The following is a 24,367-nucleotide window of genomic DNA, read 5'->3' as shown; positions in this document are numbered from 1 at the left end:
CTTCTATTCTTCTTAAATTTATTTTTAAATTTAAATTTAAATTTAAATAGATAAATCTATTCTTAAAACACGAACCAAAAAAAAAAAAAAAAAAAAAACCACACACACAAATTTGGCCATGTCACTTTCTTGCTTAAAACCCTTTCACGACTTCTCATAACACACAGGGTAAAATCTAAGCCCTATCTCTTCAGCTCATTTCTTATCCCTAACCCCCTCCCCACAGCCCCAACTCCAACAGGCACCAAACCTTGCTTGCCCCACCAGTGTGCCCTTCCCACCCCTATATTGGCTGTAACACTCCAACAGTGCTGCTTCATACCATAGTAAGTGCCCCCTTGTCTCCATGAAAGAAGGGGAGGTTGTTGCCTCTGACCTCTCAGCTCCTTCTGATATTGCACCTCTGCTCCTTCAACCCAGGTTGACCCATACCAGTAATGGTTTCTCCATTGCAGTGCCCTGCTCTCAGTGTAATAGATTCCATGTGAACCAACCCCTTGGAGAGTGACTGCCCTCATCCACTCTCTGGTAAAGGGAGTCCTTATCTTTTTATCAGAACACCACTGAGTTGAACGGGTTACCTCTCCATTTAGGCCCAGCAGAATTCATGCCCTTGAGGAGCTTAGAGTTCAATGGAGGAGCTATACAGGGACCAACAATATGTGTTCTAGCAGATATTCCACACAGGTAAGCACAGAGGGGGCACCTGGCCCACACTGAAGAGGTCAGAGAAGGCTTTCCAGAGGAGGTGACAAAAATTGGATGAGGCAAAGTGGGGAGAAGGTGAGGGCATTCCAAGGACTATGAACAGCTCTCTTGAAGGCACAGAGGTAAGAGAGACCATGGTACTTTCAGTCATGTGGTTTAGCTGGAGTGTAGGGAGTAACAGAACATAAGCTTAGAGAGGTGGCTAGGGGCAGATTTCAAAGAGCCTTGTATGTCACGTGAGGAATCTGGGCTTCATTGACAAGTGATGGGGAACAGTTAGGGAGTTCTGAGTAGAGGAGTGATATGGGACTCTGAGTGGGGGCAAAAGATAGCTAAGTATTTTGGGTTTCTTTGTTTTGTTTTGTTTGTATTTTTTATTTTTTTATTCTGAAATAAAGTTAGACTTCCAGAAAAGTTATAAAACTTGTATAATAATTGCCTGTATACCCTTCACTCAGCTTCTTCTAATGTTAATAGCTTATATAACCATAGTACAATGGTTGGTACATTACTATTGGTACATTACTATTACTACTGTTCTAGTCTTTATTTGAATTTCATCAATTTTATTCCTAATATTCCTTTTCTGTCCCACAATCCAATTCAAGACCCCATATTGCATTTAATTATCGTGTCTCTGTCTCCTTCAGTCTGTGATGTTTCTTCATTCTGTCCCTGTCTTTCATGACTTTTGATAAATATTGGCCAATTATTTTGCAGAATGTCTCTCATTTGGGATGTGTCTGATGTTTTCTCCTGGGTAGATTGTTATGCATTTTTTGGCAAAAATTCCACAAAGGTGACATTGTGCCCTTCTCAGTGCATTATGTCAGGGGGTACATGATGACAGTGTGCCTTGATCACTTGGTTAAGGTGGTGTCTGCAGGATCATCCTCCCCTAGTAAATTTATTATTTTTCCACTTATAATTACTACATATCTAGTGGGTTCATACTCTTAGATTATGCAAATATCCTGTTTCCCCTCAAACTTTTGCCCACTGATTTTACCATTCCTTGATGGATTGTGCCTGATAGGCAATCATTTTGATGAAAAATGAGGATGAAAGCTTATGGCATGTCATAGGGAAAGTATGGAAGGACCTTGCCATCCAGGCGCATCATGAGGGGTACTGAAACACCTGACAGGGAGTGTCTCAAAGTAGAGGAGGCTGCTAAAAAAAAAAAAAAAAAAAAAAAAAAAGTCCAACATAGGTCCTGTAGGTTCTTGGCTAATGTTCCAGTTTGGAAAGGGCCAACTTCTTGGGTTGGGAAACTTCTTCAAAATGCCTAAATCTGTTTAGTTCTAAGTCCCACCTGCACACAACACGGGCTATTTGCAGACTAGCAGGCAGTTAGCACAAACACATAACTGTGTTCACTCTTCCAGCAAATTACAACCGCCTGGGTTAGGCTGATGATCTGGGTCATGATGGGCCCCTAGTGGCCTTTTTTCACCTCCCGCTTACCTTTGGCAGGCAGATCCATCATGCAGAATGGGGTGCCCCGGACCATCACTTCTTGCATGATGATGGCAAAGCTATAGACGTCTCCTGCAAAAGAACCTAACCTGCTGCCCTTTGGGGCTCTCAATAGTTCAGGGGCCGTCCATAGCAACTCTGAAAAGAAAGCATTGTGTAATGAATGCAGGGAGGATTAACTGACAGTGTTTGCAATGCCCTCAAGGGTTCCAAGGGTGCTGTTTCATTGACTGCTTTATATTTTTATTAGACAGACTGGCATGCTAGTGCCCCCCGCCCAGGGTCCAAATCTATGAATCTAAGAAATTGCACACAGAGAAAGCATACTACTCTCCCCACTCCAGGACCATGAAGGCAGATAGAGCGGAGGTGTGGGGCAGGACAGAGAAGCTCAAAGTAGAAAAACTATCTGGCACTTGCTTTCTTGCTCTCTTGAGCCTGCAAGTAGCAATTGGCAGGCTTCCAGGGAAAGGCAAGTGCACAGCCACTCTGGTTGCCATGGATTTGCTATTTGCTGAGATCTATATGTGTCTGGTAATTTGATTGTGCTGGGGCTCAGGGATTCACAAGTTGCTTTCTCCAGGTCTTCTCTAAGAGGATTAGAGGATCTCCAGGCCTCCTCTATTCCTCACAGAGCAAGAAAATGCAACAATTCCTTCAAGTCAGTTCTACAAATATTTATTGAGGGTCTACTATGTACTGGGCACTACACTAGGTGCAGGGATGGCACTAGAGATGAATTAGACCTTGCCTCTGCCCTTGTAGAGTTCACAGAGCAATGGGCAACACAGACATGTGAACCCCCTAACTGCAATACATGGCAGGGCTATTTAAGTAATATATAAAGAAATACACAGTGGGGCACCTGGGTGGCTCAGTTGAGCGTCTGACTCTTGGTTTCAGCTCAGGTCGTGATCTCGGGGTCATGAGATCGAGCCCCCCACCCCCCACCCCCATCAGACTCCGTGCTCAGCGTGGAGTCTGCTTGAGATTCTCTCCCTCTCCCTCTGCCCCTCTCCCCACTCATGTGCCTCTCTCTCTCTCTATCTCTTAAATAAATAAATAAATAAATAAATAAATAAATAAATAAATAACACATTCACACATTAGTAATATAAATGGAGTAGTCAAAAGTGGGAGGGAGCATTTTACATGGAATCATATGAAATTGCCATTTCTATGGGTAAAAATGGTTGAATAATGACAATTCCATGAGGCTCAAACTAAAAAAAAAAAAAAAAAAAAAAAAGGAGAGAGAGAGAGAGAGAGAGAAAACTGAGCTGATCAAATTAATCCAGGAAGGCTTCCTGGAAAAGTTAGATCTTAAAGGATCTTGTTAAAAAGGTCAAGGATGCTGTTTCCTAGAGCTGAGAGGGTAAGGGCTTTGCAGGGAGAAAGAACAGTACGTGCAAAAGAACAAGAAGTAGAAAGGAGCAAATTGCAGATGGGGGTGGTGGTAAGCAGATTAGCTTGGCTGAAGAGAAGGGCTCTGTTAAGGAATAATGAGAAATGAGAAATGGGGTTGATGAAGTGGGGGAGGGAGGGTGGCTAGAAGAATGAGGGCAGAAGGTGAGAGGCCCTGAGAGCCAAATGAAGGCATTTGGAGTGAATACAAAAGGCAGTAGGGGTGCAGGAGCTGGAGAGGGATTTGATGAAAGCTGTATTCGTTAGATTAATCTGGCAACCTGCACAAGCTGGATTGAAGGAGAGAGGCTGGAGTCAGGGAGACCAGTTAGGAAGTTATTACAGTAAGAGCCCAAGGCGAGGTGAAAGGGGCCTGAATGGGGGTGGGGGCGGCAGCAGCAGGACAGGGAACCAGATACACAGGAAGGCTATAATGGAGAAGGTAGTAACAGGGCTGGGGATGGACTCAATGTGCTCCTTGGCGGGAAAAGGTCTGGAGTAAACAAGGGGTTGAAGTCCAGAAAGGAAGGCTGGAGAAGAGTCTGCTGAGAGTGGGGGTAGTGGGGGAAAAGTGCTGGCTACCTTTTCATCTTGTTAATTTTGAGGTATTGGGAAGGGAGCCCAGGGGACAAGCTCCTGTGAAGCAGGAAGGAGGATGGAAAGGTCAGAGATTATTTTGGTGTGTGAGTGAAACCCAGGAAAGAGAAACTCACCCTGGAAATTCCTATTTTAAGCCAATCCTGATCAAAATGGTGGAATAGGGAATTCTAGCCTTACCCCCAATCATGTACTCATCTTCCCTCCTTGTCCTCCAGGTGTCCCCAGCCTTTGTCACACACACACACCCCCCACTCTCCCGCCCCCATGAAAGTCTCTGATATAGTCACTATAGTGGTTTTGCCTTTATGTCTTCTTGCCTAGGAGGACTTATATTTGCAAAGAACTCCCAAAGAGACTGAATGTTACTTTGGTCAAAGGAATGCATTTCTGACTGTGGGATTTCAGGAATACATTTTTGATATGGTTTGGAGGAGGAGGGCAGGAGGGTTATCTCGCAGCAAGAAAAATGCAGCTGTTTCTTCTGCCATCCTCTTTCCTATACATTTAAAAGCACAAGAAGGGAAAAAAGGACAGAACTCTCCAGTAAAAAGCTGGGTGATTAAATACAATCATTACCAAAGAGTATTTTCAAAGAGCACTTACATGTGTGTTGTTAATGGCTAAAATGAGGCTTTATCTGTGCTATACTTATGTAATTGAAAGTGGACAGTAATGAATACACTTACAACCCACCCCCATTTCCCCATCCCCACTCTAGAGCCAAGTAAGAGCCACTACCTACCATTAGACTTGAACTCTTAGGAAAACTAGAAAAATTACTTTGGCTTGTTTAGCATCTACTGATGCCAGTACTAACTCTGAGCCTTGCTGTGGTGATAAGAATCAATTGTGGAGAGCCAGTGCGGTGAAGCGCAAAAGAACAGAGAGCTGAAAGTCAAGAGACCGAGGTTCAAAATCTTAGCTTGGTCACTAAGTCGCTCACCTTACTGAACCTCAGCTTCCCCATCTGTAAAACAGAAGTTGAGCCAGATGATCTGCAAGAGGCTCGCAATTATAAGATTCTATTAGCCCTGTCATCTATGGAGGAAGCAGCAAGTTTCCTTATTTCATTTTATTTCATCCATTCATCGATTCACCAAACATTTATTCTGCCAGGTACAGTGAAAGGCACTGAGCGAGGCAAACATGTTTCTTGCCTTTGCAGAGCTTATAGGTTGAGTTGGGAGAGAAGGCAGCTAATTAAACACGTAATACCAACAAAGTATGGTATTACAACAAAGTTCAAAGCCCTAAGGATCATAAAGAGGGAAACTTAGCTGAGCAGAGGGGGTCATGGAAAGTCTCTTGTTGAATCAGTGGTATTTAAGTTGAGCCCTGAAGAAGGAATAGAATCTAGCCAGACTCAGAGGAGTTTATAACAGAGTGGGAAAGGAAGAGTGTCCCAAGGAATGGGCACAGCGTGTGTGAGGGTCTGGGAGTAAGAGAGAGCCTGGGGTAAATAAACAACTGGAAGGAGTTCAGCACTGCTAGAGCCCAGAGATGGAGGGGGAGTTGATTAAGCACGAGAGGTCCACAAGGCCCAAACCACACAGGGCTCATAAGCCATGTAAAGGAATTTGAACTTTATCCTAAGAGCAATGGGAAGCCATTCAGTGAATTTTGGCACAGCTCTAACATGATCAGATTTGCAGTTGAGAGAACTCCCTCTGGCTGCGGTGTGTGAAGAATGGATTGAGATCCAGACTGCCATTGCAATTTGGAGAGTGAAATGAAACAGTAAGAAGGAGAGACAGAGAAAGACACAGACAGGGTACACACACACACACACACACGCACGCACGCACGCACACGCACTTCCCCCCACCCCCCATCCTTTCCCCACTCTAAAACCAGAGTTTCTTAAGTTTGCAAGTTGCCAACCTGTGAATTAAGGGGAACTCTGGGAAGTTGGGCATTGTGTTTTATCTTTTGTAGATGACTCATCTTGACAGGAAGCTAAGTACTTGCCAATCTGCAGCTGCTGTCCCCAACATCCTAGCCATAATACCAGGCAACTACTCCAAGCTTTCAAATTGGAATTAGCCAAACAATAACCATAAGACTAAGTTGGCAACAAGAACAGGTCCACAGAAAGAGAGAGGGAGAAAAGAGAGAGAGAAAGAGAGAATGGTTTTTATTGTGATTACCGGGAGCTTCACGTCCTCCAAAGCATGGATAGGCAGAGAAACGAAAATGTTATTATAAGTTGTAATTTAGCTGCATATAGGGGCCAGTCTTCAAAAGACCTGAATTGAATTTCTGGAACTGCTGCTAAGTAGCTGTAGGACTTGGGAAAATCTTGAGCCTCACTTATCTCATCTGTAAAATGAGAGAGTTGGACTAGATGCCTCCCTAACATTCAACCCATCCCTGCGCACCATACTGATGCTGCCACTGACGGCTGGGCGGTCTTGTCTGTATCTGTGCACGTGCTTCTCTGTGTCTTTCAGTCTTTGTTTCTCTCACGTCGGCAGTTTTAAAACTTACACTGCCAAAGATTCTTTTAAGAATATATGTTGTAATTTCGATCTGTCCCTCTGTCTGTCTTTTTTGGGTTGTCTGGTTCTCTGTGTTTTTGTGTCACTCTTTTTTCTTCACCCTGGCAATGCTGGTTAAATTTTTTAATGCCCAAATTTCCTCTATGTATTTAACTCTATTCATTCTCTCTCCTTCTTACTCTTTCTTTTTCTTCCTTCCTCTCTTCTGTCAACTCATTTCCTCCTATTTCTCACTCACCCACTCCCAATTCCCCATCTCAGATTTCTCCCATTTCTTTGATCTGTTACGACCCCTACAGGCATTGTTTGGTGCTGTCACTAGGGCACTTAATAGAAGACAGAAAACACCAAATGCGCTTTACAGGCCTGCCTACTTATTTACTAGAAGGACACAGTTCTGTCTGAAGCCATCCCGCGCAACCCATAGAGTATTTACTTGCTGGGATCCCCCTCCTTGCTTCTTTCTCTCTGACGGAGACAGTGAGGGTAGGCTCTAGGGACATCCCATTCCAGAATGGGCTTTGTGGGGGTCCAGCTACCAAATTACCTTCCATTCAATCTGACAAGTATTTATTGAGCACCTACTGTGTGCCTATCGCTCAGCAAGTTCCTCCAGAGACTCCTGGGGTCTCCAAACAATACAGCCTAATCCTGCCACAGCAGGAACTCAACATTATTGCACCGGCTTTGTTCTGAAGCGTAGGCTGTGCTGAGATTACAGCCTGCAGACTTCATTCAACTCCTTTGGCTTGGAAATGAGGCTGAATTTTCAACAAAAGTGGGGAGTTGAATCAGCCTGAGGCTTTAATTCAGTGCATATTCTCATTTGAATTTTGGAGTTACCTTGTGTGCATCAGAAGGGTATAAATACATTGCTTACCTTCTGCAGAAGGTTCCTCTTGGGAGAGTCTTAGCGTTTCCAAGATGTCATTAAAGCCGTAATCTGTCACTTTTAGTACAAAACGCCCATCTACCACACAGTTCCGAGATTTCAACCTCCCATGAGCAAACTCTCTGTGGTGTAAGTACTTCATGCCCTGCAGATGATACAAACAGGATTTATTTAGTAACTTATTTAACTATTTTGTGCTTTTAGAGCCAGTTTCTGAGCTTGTTAATGGCATGAGCTATTATGGTCCAGAATTCAGTCTCTTTTTTCTTATATGCAGGCAAAGCAAAACTTTGACAAGAATTACTTCCAGGTCCCTTCCAGCTCTAAAATTTTATGCTTTTGATGAAGAATTGTATCTTGTGTGTATAGAGAATTGTATGCTATTGGGAGATTTATTAACATTTCAAACATAGGATGGATCCATACATATATAATTTCCAAGAATTGGAAGATTCTGATTTTCTCCCAAAAAGGTCTAACTCAACTTCCATCCACTGTTGGCAGGAATGGAAATTGGTACATCCTTTTTGGTGGGCAATTTGGCAGTAGATATCAAAATTGAAAGCATGCATACCCTGTGACCTAGGGATTCTGCTTCTCCTCTAAAGAAATGCTTGTACATCTGCACAAGGAGACATACACAAGAATGCTCAAGGCAGCTCCGCTTTATAATATTATATAATTAAAAATACAATAAATATCTGTCAAGAAGGGACTGCCCAAATTTTGGTACATCCAAACTATGGAATATTCTGCAGCAGTTAAAAATAATAAAATAGATCTCTGTATACTAACATGGAATCATCTTTAAGCCATAAAGTAAGTGAAAAATAGAAAGGTACAAAACTAAATCTAGAATGTATGTAAACACACATGAAATGAATTGCAAGGTTAATCACCAAATTGTCAGCAGTGATTAACTCTGGGGGAGGATATGAAAGAGGGTTGAGTAAATGTCAATATTTTTCCCATATATATTTATATCTTTTGATTTTTAAATTTAATTTAATACATTATTTTTGTAATTAAAAAGAAGAAAGCTGAATACTGTTGATCTTTGCAGCTTGTTTGGCAACTTTATATGACATTCAAATGTGATCTATGAGGACTCTATCAGATGGGTTTACTTATTCACATATAAATAAAATTCATGTTCTGGTGCAATCATCTCAGAACTTTTTATGCTGAGCCTTTTTAAGTATCTGGCTCTATTTTGCACCCTGACACCCCTTTGTATTTGTATGCTTTACATCTTGTGCTCTCAGAAAGTCTGCACTCCCCAGTACTTCCAAGATGAGTCTGCAGTGGGTGAGATTTCCCCCAGGGGTTGTCTAATGTTTGGGTTTCATTCATCATGGGCCTGAGAGGTCTGTCATTTAGAAGCTTCTCCCTTAACTCATGGGACCTTGCTTACAGGTTGAGTGGAAAGAGTACTAGAATTGAAATCAGGAGATTTGAATTCTATCATCAGCTCTGCCGCTTAATAGTTGGCCGATAAATATTTATTGAGCACTTACTATGTATGGCAGACACTATATAACAAAGTGTACTTCATTTAGCTTCTCTGAGCCTCTGTAAAAGGAGGCTAATCATACTTATTTTATGGAGAATTGGAATGAGATAATGTCTATAAAGCTACCTTGAAAAGGGTTAGGCCACACTATAAAGATCAAGACTATGGTCAATATGCAAGAAGCTCAACAAGTCATTGCTTAACCAGTTCAGTCCCATAAAAATGCACATAGACACAATTTGCATATTATTTCCAGGAGTTCATGGACTCCACTAAAGCCCATCTATAGATGCATCCATGAACCCCCTTGACTTTCAATAGTCCCTGCCTCAGAGAATGAAAGTGCTGCCTGATAGACCCTATGATCTTTTGGCTTTCTGGTCATGCCGAGTTACATATCTACACTTATGCTGTGCAAAGACCTATCACCTAGTTCTAGACTGAACCACCTTTTAGAAGGTGAAAACCAGGATTTGAGGTTAAGCAGCACCAAAAGATCTGGGAATGAACACTTTCCCACATCCAGAAAGCAGAGAAATGGGATGGAAGAAAGGGTTGCTTAAGGCAAAGAGTGCTCAATGGCAACAGAAAGTAAGGACAAATCTGGCCCTCAAATTGGGGGAAGGGGTGGGTCAAGTAAGTCCCTTTTATATCAGTACCTTAATAACAGATATGGACAAAGGGACTATGAGAAGGGGTGGGGGCAGACCTTGGGAAGGAAGGTAGAAGAATGAGATCATCACAATGATCCAAGGAAAATAAAATATCCCAAAACATTTAAATTCTAATCTATAGGGAAAATCCAAGATTTCCTCAGTCTTTCCATTAACCTTGATGAGATCGAGCAGAAGTGACGATTTAAACATCCAGTCAAGTTTCACATCCTGATTTGTCAATATGTCTTCTAGGCTCCTTCTGGAACAGAATTCTGTCACAATGGCAAACATCCCTGAATCATAGAGGAAACCCAATAAAGGGTTAATATTCTCATGACGCAGTTCCTTCATCTGGAAACAGAGGGAGAGAGGAAAGTCACAACTGTCCTGTCACAACTGGGGACCAGAGTTGAGGGCACATACCCTTCTCTTCATCCTTCCTATGACTGCTTGCTGTGAAAAGCTGAATCTTGGCCTGCATGATCTCCAGTCCCTAATGTTAGTCCTGTGATTGTTATGTTATATGGCAAAAGGGAGATTATGCAGGTAGGCCTAATCTGATTACATGAGCCTTTAAATCAGAAGAGGAGGGAAGAGAGGAAGTCAGAGAGATTCAGAGTGTGAGGACTTAACACTCCGTTGTTGGCTTTGAAGAGAGAGGAAGGAGGCTACAAGCCAAGGACTGTGGGGAGCCTCCAGAAGTTGGGAACAGCTCTCAGCTAACAGCCAGCAAGGAAATGAGGACTTCAGTCCTATAGCTGAACAGAACTAAATTCTGCTGACAACCTGACTGTGCCTAGAAGTGATTTTCCCCCAGAGACTCCAAATAAGAGCCCCGAGTGACTGACACCTTTACTTCATCCTTATGTGACACTAAGTGGAGCACCCAGCTGATCCCACTTAGACTTCTGATCTACAGAAAAATGAGATAATAAATGGGTGTTGTTTTAAGCCACTATGTTTGTGCTATTTTGGTATGGTGATAAAGGTTCTACTCACCAATTCCACTGTGTCTGTTGGGGGAAAGGGTTCCCCACATAACCAAACAATTTTCCAACACCAGTTGGGTGTCCTATAATGCAACTCAATTCTGACACTATCTACCTGGAGATCGCATCAGAGTCCACAGGTTAAGGGTTCAGTCCTACAAGATTGCCTCCCCCCATACACACTTCAGACACTAGTCACAAGCCCAAGTCACCTGGGCATTTACAAACCAGCTATAGATTGGAGGTTCTAACACCCCTCACCTTGGGTTCAATTAATTTGTTAGAGTGGCTCACAAAACTCTTAGAAACATTGTACTTACTAGATGACCAGTTTATTATCAAAGGATATAACTCAGGAATGGCCAGATGGAAGAGACGCATAGGACAAAGTATGGGGGAAAGGTGTGGAGCTTACATGCCCTCTCAGAACGCATGCCACTCTCCCCAAATCTCCACATGTTCACCAACCTAGAAGTTCTCCAAACTCTGTCCTTTGAAGTTTTTATGAAGGCTTCATTACATAGACATGATTGATTAAATCATTGGTCATCCATGATTGATTCAACCTTCAGCCCCTCTCCCCTCCCCAGTAGTCAGTGGTGGGTGGGACTGAAAAGCTCCAACCTTCTAATCAAGTGATTGGTTCCCAGGCAACCAGCTCCCATCCTTAGGTATGATCCAAAAATCTCAATAACATAACAAAAGACACCTTTACCACCCTCCTCACTTAGGAAATTCCAAGGGTTTTAGGAGCTCTGTGCTAGAAATATGGATGAAGACCAAATATATATTTTTTACTATAAATCACAATATCATAGCCAGTGATAGAAAATTAATGCAATGGTCAAAGAGGGAGATTTTAGAGAGAGATCTCTCTTGGTATATTAAGTGAATGCTCGGGCTGTGGCCTTCTTCCTGATTCTTTGGGGACTCTAGAATGGAGCTTGGGGAGCCAGGAAGAATAAAGAAGTTTCATACTATGAAAGGTGGAATAGATTTTCTATTTGTGAATATTTATCTATTAAAATAAATAGCCTACATAAACATCAGGCCAAAATCTTCAAAATTTGTTTCAGAAGAAACATCTAGAATTTTGACTACATTTTCCCTTTGCATCATTAATTTTTTCACTAATGCAAGAATCATTTAGTGTGTGCCCACAATGTCCAAGGAACTGGACTGTATGCTAGAGATGCAGAGTTAAACAAAATGAAATCACTGTCCTAAAAGAGCTCATATTCAAATTGGGGGTGATAGACAAGTAAGCTGACAGCTGTATTTTACTGTGAAATGTATTCTTATGGAAGGGAGGATGGCATGCTGGGGGAGCTCAGATATTTATTCAGCTTGAAGGATCAGAGAAGGCTTCCCTGAAGAGGTAATGTCTTGACTGTCATGGACAAGTAAGAGTTGACTAGGTGAAGGTTACAGGGTGGGAGTGGCTGAGAGGGAGAGCATGTTATGTTGAGGAAACTGCAACAGGTTTAGGGTGGCCAGAACAGAGTGCAGGGAAGGAAGATGAGACACAAGGCTGGAGAGATAGACAGGAACCACATCCCAAGCATCTTTGAGAACCTTGCTATGCTATTTGAAATTTATATTATGGGCATTCAATAACAGCTACCTATTATTCTTACTATTTAATAGGGGATGAGAGGGAAAAGGGCTCCATGATCACTTCCAGATTTCTACTGGTATTCCTAGGTAGATAGCAGTGCCACACACCAATATAAGGAATTCAGGGATGGTGCAGTAATGGATATGTTGGTGTCCCACCCATATCACCTTTACTGTGCATTCCCCAGCCACTGTGAATGTTGGCTGATAACTCACAGCTGTCCCATTCTTGGGAAAATTGTCCTAGAGCCCAAACCAAATGGAAGCCAACTTACTTTAAAGGTTAGGTCCCTCCCACAGACCTTAGCCAATGACTGACTGCCTGGGGTTGGTACAAAAGTCTAACTCCCTAGCCTCAAGCTGGGACTCATGGTATAACTTGCACTCTAGCATTTCTCCCATGACATCATACTGAAGCTAGTCTCCAGCAGAGATCACATACTTGCTGAGCTATTACTTCTGCCCTATCCTTCTTCCCTCACTCCCTTTCTCTTGGAGCATTCTCTCAACGAGTAATTTGAATAAGAAACTCCATCTCAGGCTCAGGTTTTAGAGAATCTGCCCCAAGACAGATGGGAAAACAAAATTTTGGTGGTGGGGAAGGCTGATTAATTCAGTTTGGGACATCTTAAGAATGAGGTGCCTGTGAGACATTAAGATGGAACTATTCCAAAGACAGTTGGATATTCAGGGTTTGGGGCTCAGGAAAGAAGTCTGATCTGGATAAATAAACTTGGGAACTGTAAGCATGCAAAGCATGGTACATGAAATTAATGGGAGTAGATGAGATAGCCCAAAGAAAACATACAGAATAAAAAGAGAAGAGGGAAATATCAAAATTAAAAAATGGAAAAGAAAGAACATCCTGAATAGACTTAGAAATAAGGCCAAGAAAGTGGAGAAAAGACTATTTAGAACAATATTAAGAACACCACAGGAAGAGTTTCAGGAAATTGAGGTAAATGCCAGAAAGAATTTCAGGAAAATGTTATAAATACCAGAGAAGTCAGATGAAGATGAAGACAGAAAAATATCTGATGAATTTGACCAGTAATAAATTATTAATTATAGAAACTTAACCTATAAATATGTTTACACAGATATACAAAGATATACACACATATATACTTCATGTGGAAAATAAAGGAAAGGATTAAATCACAAACTATTCTATTTTGAGCATTGGGAGTATGGTGGGACATTTATTGAGATGGAATACACTGGCTTAGAATATGAACCTACTTCTCCAACAGGGTGATCCAAGCTGAGGTTAAATTATCCCTGGTGCGAATGGCAGCTATTGACCATTAAAGCAGCCTTTTAAGCATAAAAGCCTGCCACCCATTACAAGTCACTTAGTCCAATGCAGCTTAAACCAGCTAAGGCGGACATGGAAATTCAGCCCACACATAGCAAAGTGGGCCCTTACTATTAAGGTTTTATTGTGCCATCTCTTATGAACCAAGCAGCCAAAACTATGGGATTCTAAACCTCTTTTGGAAGACAGAATACAAAGTGGTTATGTCTGTTAGCTATTCAACACAAATCTATTTCCTTTCTTATTGGGAAAACAACTAGTCCACATTTTACAGCCTCCCTTGGAACTAAGTGTAGCCATATGACTGAATTTTAAGCAGTGAAATGTAAGAGGAAGTAATACATGCCATTTCTAGGTTAAGGCTTTTAAGAAGTAAATATATGCATTTCATGTTATTTTTCACTTGTATAGATGAATGCAGATGATGACAGGGTCCTAGGAGATGGCAGGGCCATAAAATTGTTATATCCTGGGTCCCTGAATCCGTATATTGGAAGGAAGTCACCTGCCAACAAAGAACACCTACCTTGTACTATTATTTGGATGAGAACTAAACTTCTGCTGTGTTTGAGACATTAAATATTTGGGAGTCTATTTGTTACAGAATCTAGCTTAACATTAGTAGCCCTAGCATGGAAAAAGTTCAGGCCCAGGTTTTCCCTAGATCATTACAGTCATATGTCCTCAGCTACAACCAATAGATAAGAGCCCATATAGGAACCAGGTAGATACCTACATGCTGTCATGTCCTACTGATATTTTAGACAACCCCAGGAAAAAGAGAATGTCTGGAACACTTTTTTTAGCAAGAAGGTCATCTGAACATTTACTGGATAGGCATGTACTTTACCCCTTCAATAATAGGCCCCTAAGTGGTTATCATCAAATGTTCAAGAGTTAAATTGTCCTGTCTCCCAAAATGTTTGTTAGTACTGCATCTGACATGAAACCTTTAAGCATACAATCACCAGAGAAACCTGCTCCTGAGCCAAGCATTAGCTTAAGTTATCTTAAAGATGCCTTTAACTGCTTGACAATGTTTCTGGGACATTGTAACATCAGAATAATTCCTACTTGCACTGCAGCTGCAATACTATCCTAGTGTTAGGTATGGACCCTTATGAAAATTTAATTCTCCACATCAGTGCCTGCCATTGCTATATCAGCCGTTGGTACCTATTTTGGCAGTAAGATTTTCTACCTCCATGGACTAAATGGCTGCTATGTCTTCTTCCTCTATTTCATTTTGTTTTGTTTCGTTGTAGAGAGCTATTGTTCAAGACCTCCTACCCTTGTATCAGTCTATTCACTCTTTACCACCAGAGGTCAATGGTCATATAGTAGATATTAACCAGGTACTAGTGGAAGATTCCTGATGCTATGTTTCCTGCCAGTAACACTTCATTAATTTAACAAACATGTATTGAGTACCTTACTATATGTTAGGCCCTGAGGTAAGGGTTAGCGACAAATGGGTGAACAAAATATTATACGGTCCCTGACTTCTTAATTAAATAATTACATAAAGAAATATAAACTTGCAGGGCACCTGGGTGGCTCAGTGGGTTAAGCGCCTGCCTTCAGCTCAGGTCATGATCCCGGGGTTCTGGGATCGAGCCCTGCATCAGGCTCCTTGCTCAGCAGGGAGCCTGCTTCTCCTTCTCCCTCTGCCTGCTGCTCCCCCTGCTTGTGCTTGCGCTCTCCCTCTCTGTCAAATAAATAAATAAAATCTTAAAAAAAAAAAAGAAATGTAAACTTGCAACTCTGACAAGTCCTATAAAGGAGAGATACATAATCTAAGTATGTATAATTGGGGCTTTGACCAATCAGAGAGGTTGAGGGAGGGTTCCTGGTAAGTGACAATTGAGCTGGGAGCTAAAAGATAAGTGGGATTAACCAGGCAAAGAAGGGAGAGGAAAGTATTCCAGAGATTGGAATAGCATGTGAAAAGGCTCTGTGCTAGGAGCATATCACAATCCAAGGACTGAAAAAAAGCCAGTGTGGCTGATGCAGAGAGGGTAAGGGAAATATTGTGGTATGAGATAAGGCTGAAGAGGCAGGGCAGGGTCACACCGTAGAGGATCTAATAGACCATTTTAAGTAGCTTTTTCTTGATATTAACAGCAATTAGAGGCACTTCTATACCATGTAGGATATAGTAAGTCATGGCAGACTACCATTCCCAATACCACAACATTAGAAAGCCAGATAAATTGCAAAAATATCATATTTTAAAAGATGACAAAGATATGCATAAACAAAACAAAACAAAACAAAAAAGGACCTGAAATTAAGAGGGGCAGGAGCCCTTCTGAGATAAGCAGATTGTTGCCAGCCATTTTCTTCCCTGGGGACATTTGCTAATCCTTGGAAAAGCTGAAGATCAGGTTTAGCCTAGCCGAAGGACTTTGCTGGGAAAAAGAGAAAATCAGCAAAATAGACCAAACCCCCCATAACATATGGACCAATATTTTTTAAACCATGAAGGCAGTGGAGAGTGACCAAACACACAAATGGAGGTAAAGGTAAACCTGAAAAACACACTAAAATTGGTAGAATTCGTGGTTTTTGTTTTTGTTTTGTGAGACTGTATTCCCCAAACTGGACATGACTTGAAGGTAGAAATTGTATCATTCATAATGTTCAGCAATCAACCAAAAAGCCTTAGATATGCAAAGAAACAGGAAAATGTGACCTATACTCAAAAAAATAAAAGCAGTCAGTAAAAATCAACCCTGAGATGATATAGATGTTGCAACCAACAGAAAAGAACTTTAAAGCAGATATTCCAAATATATTTGAGGACTTAAAAGACAATATATGCAAAATGAATATACAGATAGGGAATATCAGCAGAGAAACAGAAACTATAAATATGAATCAAATGGAAATTCTATAGCTAGAAAATATAAAATTCACTAGATTGGCTTAGGAAATGACAGAAAAGTCAATGAACTTGAAAGAGCAATAAAAAATACACTAATCTGAACAACAGAGAGAAAAAAGATTGGGGATAAAATGAGTAGAGTCTCAGGGATCTGTGGGACAATATCAAGCAGTCTAGCACATACAAAACTTCAGTTTCAAAAGGATACAAGAGAGAATGGAAAAGAAAAAAATATAAGAAACGGTGGCCCCAAACCTCTTGAATTTGTTGAAAGACGTCAATTTAAATATTGAAGAAACTGCACTGAACCCCAAAAAGAAGAAACACAAACAACTTAGGAACATAATACTCAAACTCCTGCCATTTGAAAATCAACTTAAATATCCAAGAAGTTCAGCGAACCCCAAACAGATTAAATACAAAGAAAGCTACACCTAGACACATCATAGTCAGACACCTGAAATCTAAAGATGAACTTTTGAAGGCAGTCAGAGAATATATTTAAAAAACTCCTCATGATTAAAAAAATTTTCACAGAAAATCAGAAATAGGGACGTGTGAAAAACCCTTCAGGTAACATCAAACCCAATAGTAAAACATTAAATCATTTTCCTCTTGAGTCAAGAGCAAGGCAAAGATGTCTTTCTTCACCAATTCTACTCAATATAATGTGAGAGCATCAAAACACTGATGAGAAAAATTAAAGAAAACTTAAATAAATGAAGATCTATACCACATTAATGGACTAGAAGATTCAGTATTGTTAAGATGTCCATTGTTGCTAAGTTGGTTTATAAATTCATACAATTATTATCAAAAGTTCCTGAAGCCTTTGCTTAAGTAAAAGAAGCTAATTCTAGAATTTATTGAAAATTAAAATGAATGACGCTATCCAAAACAATCTTGAAAAATAACAAGTTGGAGGAGTTTACGCTACTTGACTTTAAGACTTACTCTAGAGCTATGATAATTAAGCAGTGTGATATTGGCAGTAGAGTACATTAATGAGTTTGTGAAACATAGTAGTGTCCAAAAATATACCTACATATATATAGTCATTTGATTTTTACCAAATTGAGAAGCTAACTCAGTGGAGAAAGGAAAGCTTTTTTTAAGCAGTTGCTGTAGGAACACTGGATCTCTCTATGGAAAAACAGTGAACCTTGTTCACTATCTCAGTCTATACACAAAAACTAATTCAAGATGGGTCATAGTCCTAAATCTAGAATCTTGGAATAGGCAAGGATTTATGGGCAATAAAATGAAATAAAAATAAAATAAAATAAAATAATAGATTGACCTTCCTCAAAATTAAAAATTTTGCTCGTCAAGAGATACCACTAAGAAAATAAACAAGCCACAGACTGAGGAAAAATATTATAAAACATGTATCTGACCAAAGGTTTATATCCAGGATACACGAAGAATGTCTACAGTTCAAAAATTAAAAGACAAAAAACACCCCAGTTTTTTATTAAATGGCAAAAATCTGAATGGGCAATTCACAAAAGAAGATACACAAATAAGTTATAAACATATGAAAAGGTGCTCAACAACTTTAGCCATCAAGAAAATGCAAATTAAAACCACAATAAGATACCATTTCACACACACCAGAAAGGCAAATATCAAAAAGATGCTGCTGAGAATTTAGAACAAATGGAACATCCATACATTTCTGATAGTAGTATAAAATGTTATAACCAATTAGAAGAACTGTTTGGATGTTTTATATAAAGTTACACTTGTATCTGTTCTATGACTCATTTAGTCTATTCTTTTTTTTTTTTTTAAGATTTTATTTTCTTAACTGATCTCTACACCCAACACGGGGCTCAAGTTCACAATCCTGAGACCAAGAGTTGCATGCTCTACCGACTGAGCCAGCTAGGCACCCTTCAGTTAGTCCGCTCTTTAAGTATTTACACAAGAGAAACAAAAATATATGTTCACAAAAAAAATTAAAAAATTTATAGTTGCCTATTAAAAGATACTCAACATCACTAATTATCAGAGAAGAGCAAATCAAAACCACAGTGAGATATCATGTCACACCCCCTAGGGTGGCTACTATCAAAAAAATTTTTAAAAAATGAAAATAACAAGCACTAGCAAAGATATGGAGAAATTAAAAGCCTTGTGTACTGTTGAGAGGATTGTAATTAAATGGTGTAACCACTGTGGGAAATTGTATGATGATTCCTCAAAAAATTAAAAAATAGAGCTACCATATGATACAGTAATCCCAGTTCTGGGTATATACCCAATGAATTAAAAACAGAGTCTCAGAGAGATATCTGCAAACCCATAGTCACAGGAGCACTATTCACAGTAGCCAAGCAGGGGAAGCAACCAAAATGTCCATCAAGAAATGAGTGAATAGCATACAATGGAATATTGATCAGCCCTAAGAAGGAAGGAAATCCAGTCACACGTTACCACAAGGATGAACCTTGAAGACATTATGCTACATGAAATAAGTCAGTCACAAAAACACCAATGCTGTATGATTCCACTTATATAAGTTGTCTAGAGCAGTCACATTCACAGAAACAGAAAGTAGAATGGTGTTAGTAGGAATTGGAGGGAGGGGAAAAAGAGAGTTATTGCTTAATGGAGACAGAGTTTCAGATTTGCAAGATAAAAAAGTTCTGAAGATCTGTTTACAACAATATGATTATACTTAACAGAACTGAACTGTATATTTAAAAATAGTTAAGGAGGGCACTTGTTGTGATGAGCACTGGGTATTGTATGTAAGTGATGAATCACTAAATTCTATACCTGGAGTTAAAGTTGATTCTTTGAAGAAAAAAAAAAGTTAAAATGCTAATTTTGTGCTTTTTCACAACTAAATAAAGATTATAGTTGCCTTATTCATTACACCAAAAAACTAGAAACTAGCCAGATGTTCATCAGCAGGAGAATGATAAACAAATTGTGATATATTTATAAAATGAAATACTACTCAGTGATTTTAAAAAATGAACTAGTGTTACATTCAAAAACATGAATTAACCTTAAAAAGTACTCTGTTGAGAGAGAAAAGCCAGACACGTAAGAGTACATACTGCATTATTTTATTTATATGAAATCTAAGAACGGAAAAAAATACTAATTTATGATGACAGAAATCAGAACAGTAGTTGCCTCTGGGCTAGGGGCAATGACTGAGAAGGAAAATGGAACTTTCTAGGATGATGGACAGATTCTATATTTTGTTTTGGGGAGTGGTTACAGAGATGTATGCAACTGTCAAAATTCATTGAATAGAACATCTAATTAAACCTGAATAAAAAATCTATTTTAAAAACACAATGATACTACATAAAATAAGCCAGTCACAAAAAAGACAAAGGCTCTATGATTCTACTCATATGAGATAGCTAAAGTAGTCAAATTCACAGAAACAGAAAACAGAATGGTGGTTATAAGGAGTTGGAGGGGGGTGGGTGAGGGGAGTTGTTTAATGGATACAGAATTTCAGTTTTGCAATATGAAAGAGTTGTGACAATGTGTTGCAAAAATAATGTAAATATACTTAACACTACTGAATTGTATACTTAGAAATGGTAAATTTTGTTATGTTTTTATCATAATTAAAAATAAAAATTTAAGGGGTGCCTGGGTGGCTCAGTTGGTTAAGTAAGTGTCCAACTCTTGATTTTGGCTCAGGTCATGATCTCAGGGTTGGGAGATCCAGCCCTGTGTTGGGCTCTGCACTGAGCGTGGAGCCTGCTTGGGATTCTCTCCCTCTTCCTCTGCCCCTCCACCCCCACCCCTGCTGGTGTGCTCTCTCTCTCTCTAAAAATAAAAATATAAAAAAATAAAAATTAAAAATTAAGAAAAAAACCAGCGAGGGGGTACCTGGATGGCTCAGTTGGTAGAGCATGCAACTCTTTTTTCTTTTTTTTTATTATGTTATGTTAGTCACCATACATTACATCATTAGTTTTCGATGTAGTGTTCCATGATTCATTGTTTTCGTGTAACACCCAGTGTTCCATGCAGTACGTGCCCTCCTTAATACCCATCACCAGGCTAACCCATCCCCTGACCCCCCTTCCCTTCTAAAACCCTTTGTTTCTCAGAGTCCATAGTCTCTCATGGTTCATCTCCCCCTCTGATTCCTCCCTCTTCATTTTTCCCTTCCTACTATTTTTTTAACCTATTAATGTATTATTTGTTTCAGAGGTACAGGTCTGTGATTCATCAGCTTTAAACAATCCACAGTAGAGCATGCAACTCTTGATCTCAGAGTCGTGAATTCAAGCCCCACCTTGAGCATAGAGATTACTTAATAAAAAAAAATTGTTTTAAAAACCAATGAGATACCCCTATAAACCCACTGGAATGGCTAAAACTATAAAGGCTGACAGTATCAAATATTGCTGATGATGTAGAGCAAAGGGAACTCTCATAACTTGCATGCAGGAAATTAAAATGGGAAAAGGTTTGATAGCGTCTTATAAACTTAAATGTACACTATACTTTAACATAGAAATTCCACTCCTAAGTGTTTAACCAAAAGAAATTAAAATATGTGTCCATAAAAAGACTTGTGATTAACATAACATAATAAAATAAAAATAAATAAATAAATAAATAAAAGAGAGACTTGTAAAAAGCATATTCCAGCTTTATTGGAAGCAGCTTTATTGGAATCAGCCCAAATGTCCATCAACAGGAAAATACATAATTAAATTGTGCTGTATTCATACGATTGAATACTATTTGTCAATGAAAAGAACAAGCTATTTATACACACACAATAACACGGATTACTATCAGTTGAGGTGTTGTATGATACCACTTCTATGAGGTTATAGAAGAAGCAAAATTAATGTAAGATAGGAAAAACCCTGGAACAGTGTTTCCCTCTTTGTGGGAGGCACAAATTTACTGAAGAACACAAAGGAACTTTCTGGAAAGAAAGAAATGTTTCATATCAGGGTCAGCAATCTTTTTCTGTAAAGGTGCATATAATAAATATTTTATGCTTTGCAGATCATATACTGTTTCTGTTGCATAATCTTTGTTTTCCTTTATTTGTTGTTGTTTTTACAGTCATTTAAAAATGAAAAAACATTTTTAGCTTCCAGGCTGTGAAAAACAGGCCATGGCCAGATTTGGCCCATGGGCCATAATTTGCTGACCACTATTCCATATCATGATAACGTCTAAACTATGTGGGCATATCCCTTTATCAAAATTATAGATCTATAATATGGGCATTTCAGTGTGTACAATTGTACCTCAAAAATAGAGAACTGCAAAATAATAACAATAGCAATAATAACCAAGTTAGAGATGAAATAATAATGGTAGTATGTTGATAAATTTTGAAGCTGGGTGACAGGCATACGGTGTTTGGTTATATTATTCTGTTTCTTTTGTATATGTTTACTATTTTCCATAATAAAAGTTTTTAAAAAGAAAAGAAAGACTTCCAGGATGTAGCTGAAGCAGTATTTAAAAGGAATGTTCTAGCTTTAAGTGACTATATTAGAAAATAAGGAAGATTTCCAGTTTAAAAAATTAAAAAGAGCAACGAATTAAAAACATAGAAAGTAGGGGCACCTGGGTGGCTCAGTAAGTTAAGTGTCTGCCTTCAGCTCAGGTCATGATCCTGGGGTCCTGGGATGGAGCCCCATGTGTTGGGCACCTTGCTCAGCAGGGAGTCTGCCTTTCCCTCTCCCTCTGACCCTCCCCCCACTCATGCTCTTGCTTGCTCTCTCTGTCTCTCTCAAATGAATAAATAAAAAATCCTTTTAAAAAACCACAGAAAGTAGAATGAAGGAAATAGTAAGAATATATAAAAAGCACACATACACTAAAGAAAAATCAACAAAACCAAAAGTTGATCTTTGGAAAAGATTTTAAAAATCTATAGTCCTCTAGCAAAACTGATCAAGAAAGCAGAAACACAAATTATCAATATCAAGAATGAAAAGGGGGCATCACTATAGATCCTAAGGCTACTTAGAAGATTGCATGAGCTTATTAGGTACATCTTTGTGCCAGTGAGTTTCACAGCATATATGAAATGGACAATCTTCTTTTAAGCCATAACTTACCAAAGGTGGTACAAAAGGAAGTAAAAGGTTTGAATAGTCCACTATCTATTCCAGAAATTGAATCTGTAATTTAAAATCTCCACACAAAGAAAAGAGCAATAGGAATCTATTTAAAGAGATTTAGGTAGAAAACTGACAAGATCAGATTCTATTTTGAAAAGACCACTTTGCAAAGTGGAGAAAAGATTGAGAGTGATAAAAGTAGATGTGGAAAGAGTAGTTAAAAGACAATTGCCAGTGGCTGTCAGGCACTAGGGAGAGGGAGGTATGAGTAAGTGGAGCACAGAGGATTTTTAGGGCATTGAAACTATTCTGCATGTTACTATTATGATAGATACACGTCATTATACATTTCTAAAAACCCACAGAACATACAAAACCAAGAGTGAACCCTAAAGTAAACTACGGACTTTGGGTGATAATGATGTATCAATGTATGTTAATCAGTTATGACAAATGTACCACTCTGGTTCAGGATGTTGATAGTGGGGGAGGCCATGCATGTAGTTTGAGCAGTGGGCGTATGGGAACTCTGTACTTCCTATTCAATTTTGTTGTGAACCTAAAATGGCTTTTAAGGGCGCCTGGGTGGCTCAGTTGGTTAAGCGACTGCCTTCGGCTCAGGTCATGATCCTGGACTCCCTGGATCGAGTCCCGCATCGGGCTCCCTGCTCGGCAGGGAGTCTGCTTCTCCCTCTGACCCTCCCCCCTCTCATGTGCTTGCTCTCTCATTCTCTCTCTCTCAAATAAATAAATAAATAAATCTTTAAAAAAATAAAATAAAATAAAATAAAATGGCTTTTAAAAAATTACTTTAAAAAAAGACAATTGCAATAGTTCCAGTGGAAGTTGATGGTGGTTTGGAGCAGAATGGTAATAGTAAAAATAGAAGAAAAGAAGAACATTGAAGACTGAAGGAGCATGGAGAATCTTTGAAGTATGAGTTGTAGAAAGTGAACTAACCAATAAAGTATATGGACTTAAAGGACAGTGGTAAAGGGCATTTTAAGAAGAGAAACATGGATTTATAGTGAAAACAATATACCTTGTTGCATGACTTTCTGCTACAATACTTGGCTATTCGAGTGTAGGCGCAGAGAAAGTCAAGAGTTAGGATCATCCAGAATTTGGATTTTGTAGATGTATTTGACCAGAAAGTCAGAAATAAGAATGTGTTCAAATGATGGATTATGGAATCTAAGATGGATACAAAACAAGGGTTTATGGGTTGGAAGAAAGCAGAAGTCAGTAGACAGGAAGACCTGCTGTAAAATACAGGCACAGGTGAAAGAAAAGGAGGATACAGTCAAAGAGTATGATGTCTGAATCTATGATTTTGGAGGTAAAGCATTTTCAGTAGCAATTATAGATGATGAAAAAGCCCAAGGTATAATGATAGCAGTGGATGGCCAAAGTGGAATGGAAGAAAAGATGATTACAGATTATATGGCAAAGAACTAAGTAGCCAAGGTGTTAGATGGCACAGGGAATATGCCAATCGGCTGCAGATGATGGTGAAGAACATGAGCCTGGGAGATACTGCCTGATTTTCCTACACACATTTTTGCAGAAATTCAGGCCCTAAAGGGATGTTGAAAGTCATCAGTCCTTTGGCCTTCTGACTCCAGCTGTTTGCCTTTCAAGAACATCCATCTCATTGTGCAGGGCTCTTTTCTATAGCTGGCTCACCAAGATCTGCTTTCCAGTCTGGCTCCTGATATCCAGTCCC

At 39.5% G+C, this 24,367-nt stretch overlaps 1 protein-coding gene across 1 annotated transcript in view; it reads right to left on the bottom strand.

Moving 5' to 3' along the window:
- GUCY2F (guanylate cyclase 2F, retinal) overlaps positions 1 to 24,367 on the bottom strand; it is an 89,627-nt gene that overhangs the window by 23,141 nt on the left and 42,119 nt on the right. Inside the window, exons 8-10 of the mRNA XM_032392820.1 lie at positions 9,925 to 10,101; positions 7,570 to 7,726; positions 2,176 to 2,325 (exon numbers count right to left, since the gene is read on the bottom strand). Coding sequence (XP_032248711.1) covers positions 2,176 to 2,325; positions 7,570 to 7,726; positions 9,925 to 10,101 — 484 coding nt within the window. The remainder of the gene's footprint in view (positions 1 to 2,175; positions 2,326 to 7,569; positions 7,727 to 9,924; positions 10,102 to 24,367) is intronic.

Source organism: Phoca vitulina, unplaced genomic scaffold (assembly GCF_004348235.1).
Source record: "Phoca vitulina isolate PV1807 unplaced genomic scaffold, GSC_HSeal_1.0 scaffold69, whole genome shotgun sequence".
Lineage (NCBI taxonomy): Eukaryota > Metazoa > Chordata > Mammalia > Carnivora > Phocidae > Phoca > Phoca vitulina.
The sequence above is the reverse complement of the archived record's forward strand: the minus strand, read 5'-3'. Positions and strand labels throughout refer to the sequence as shown.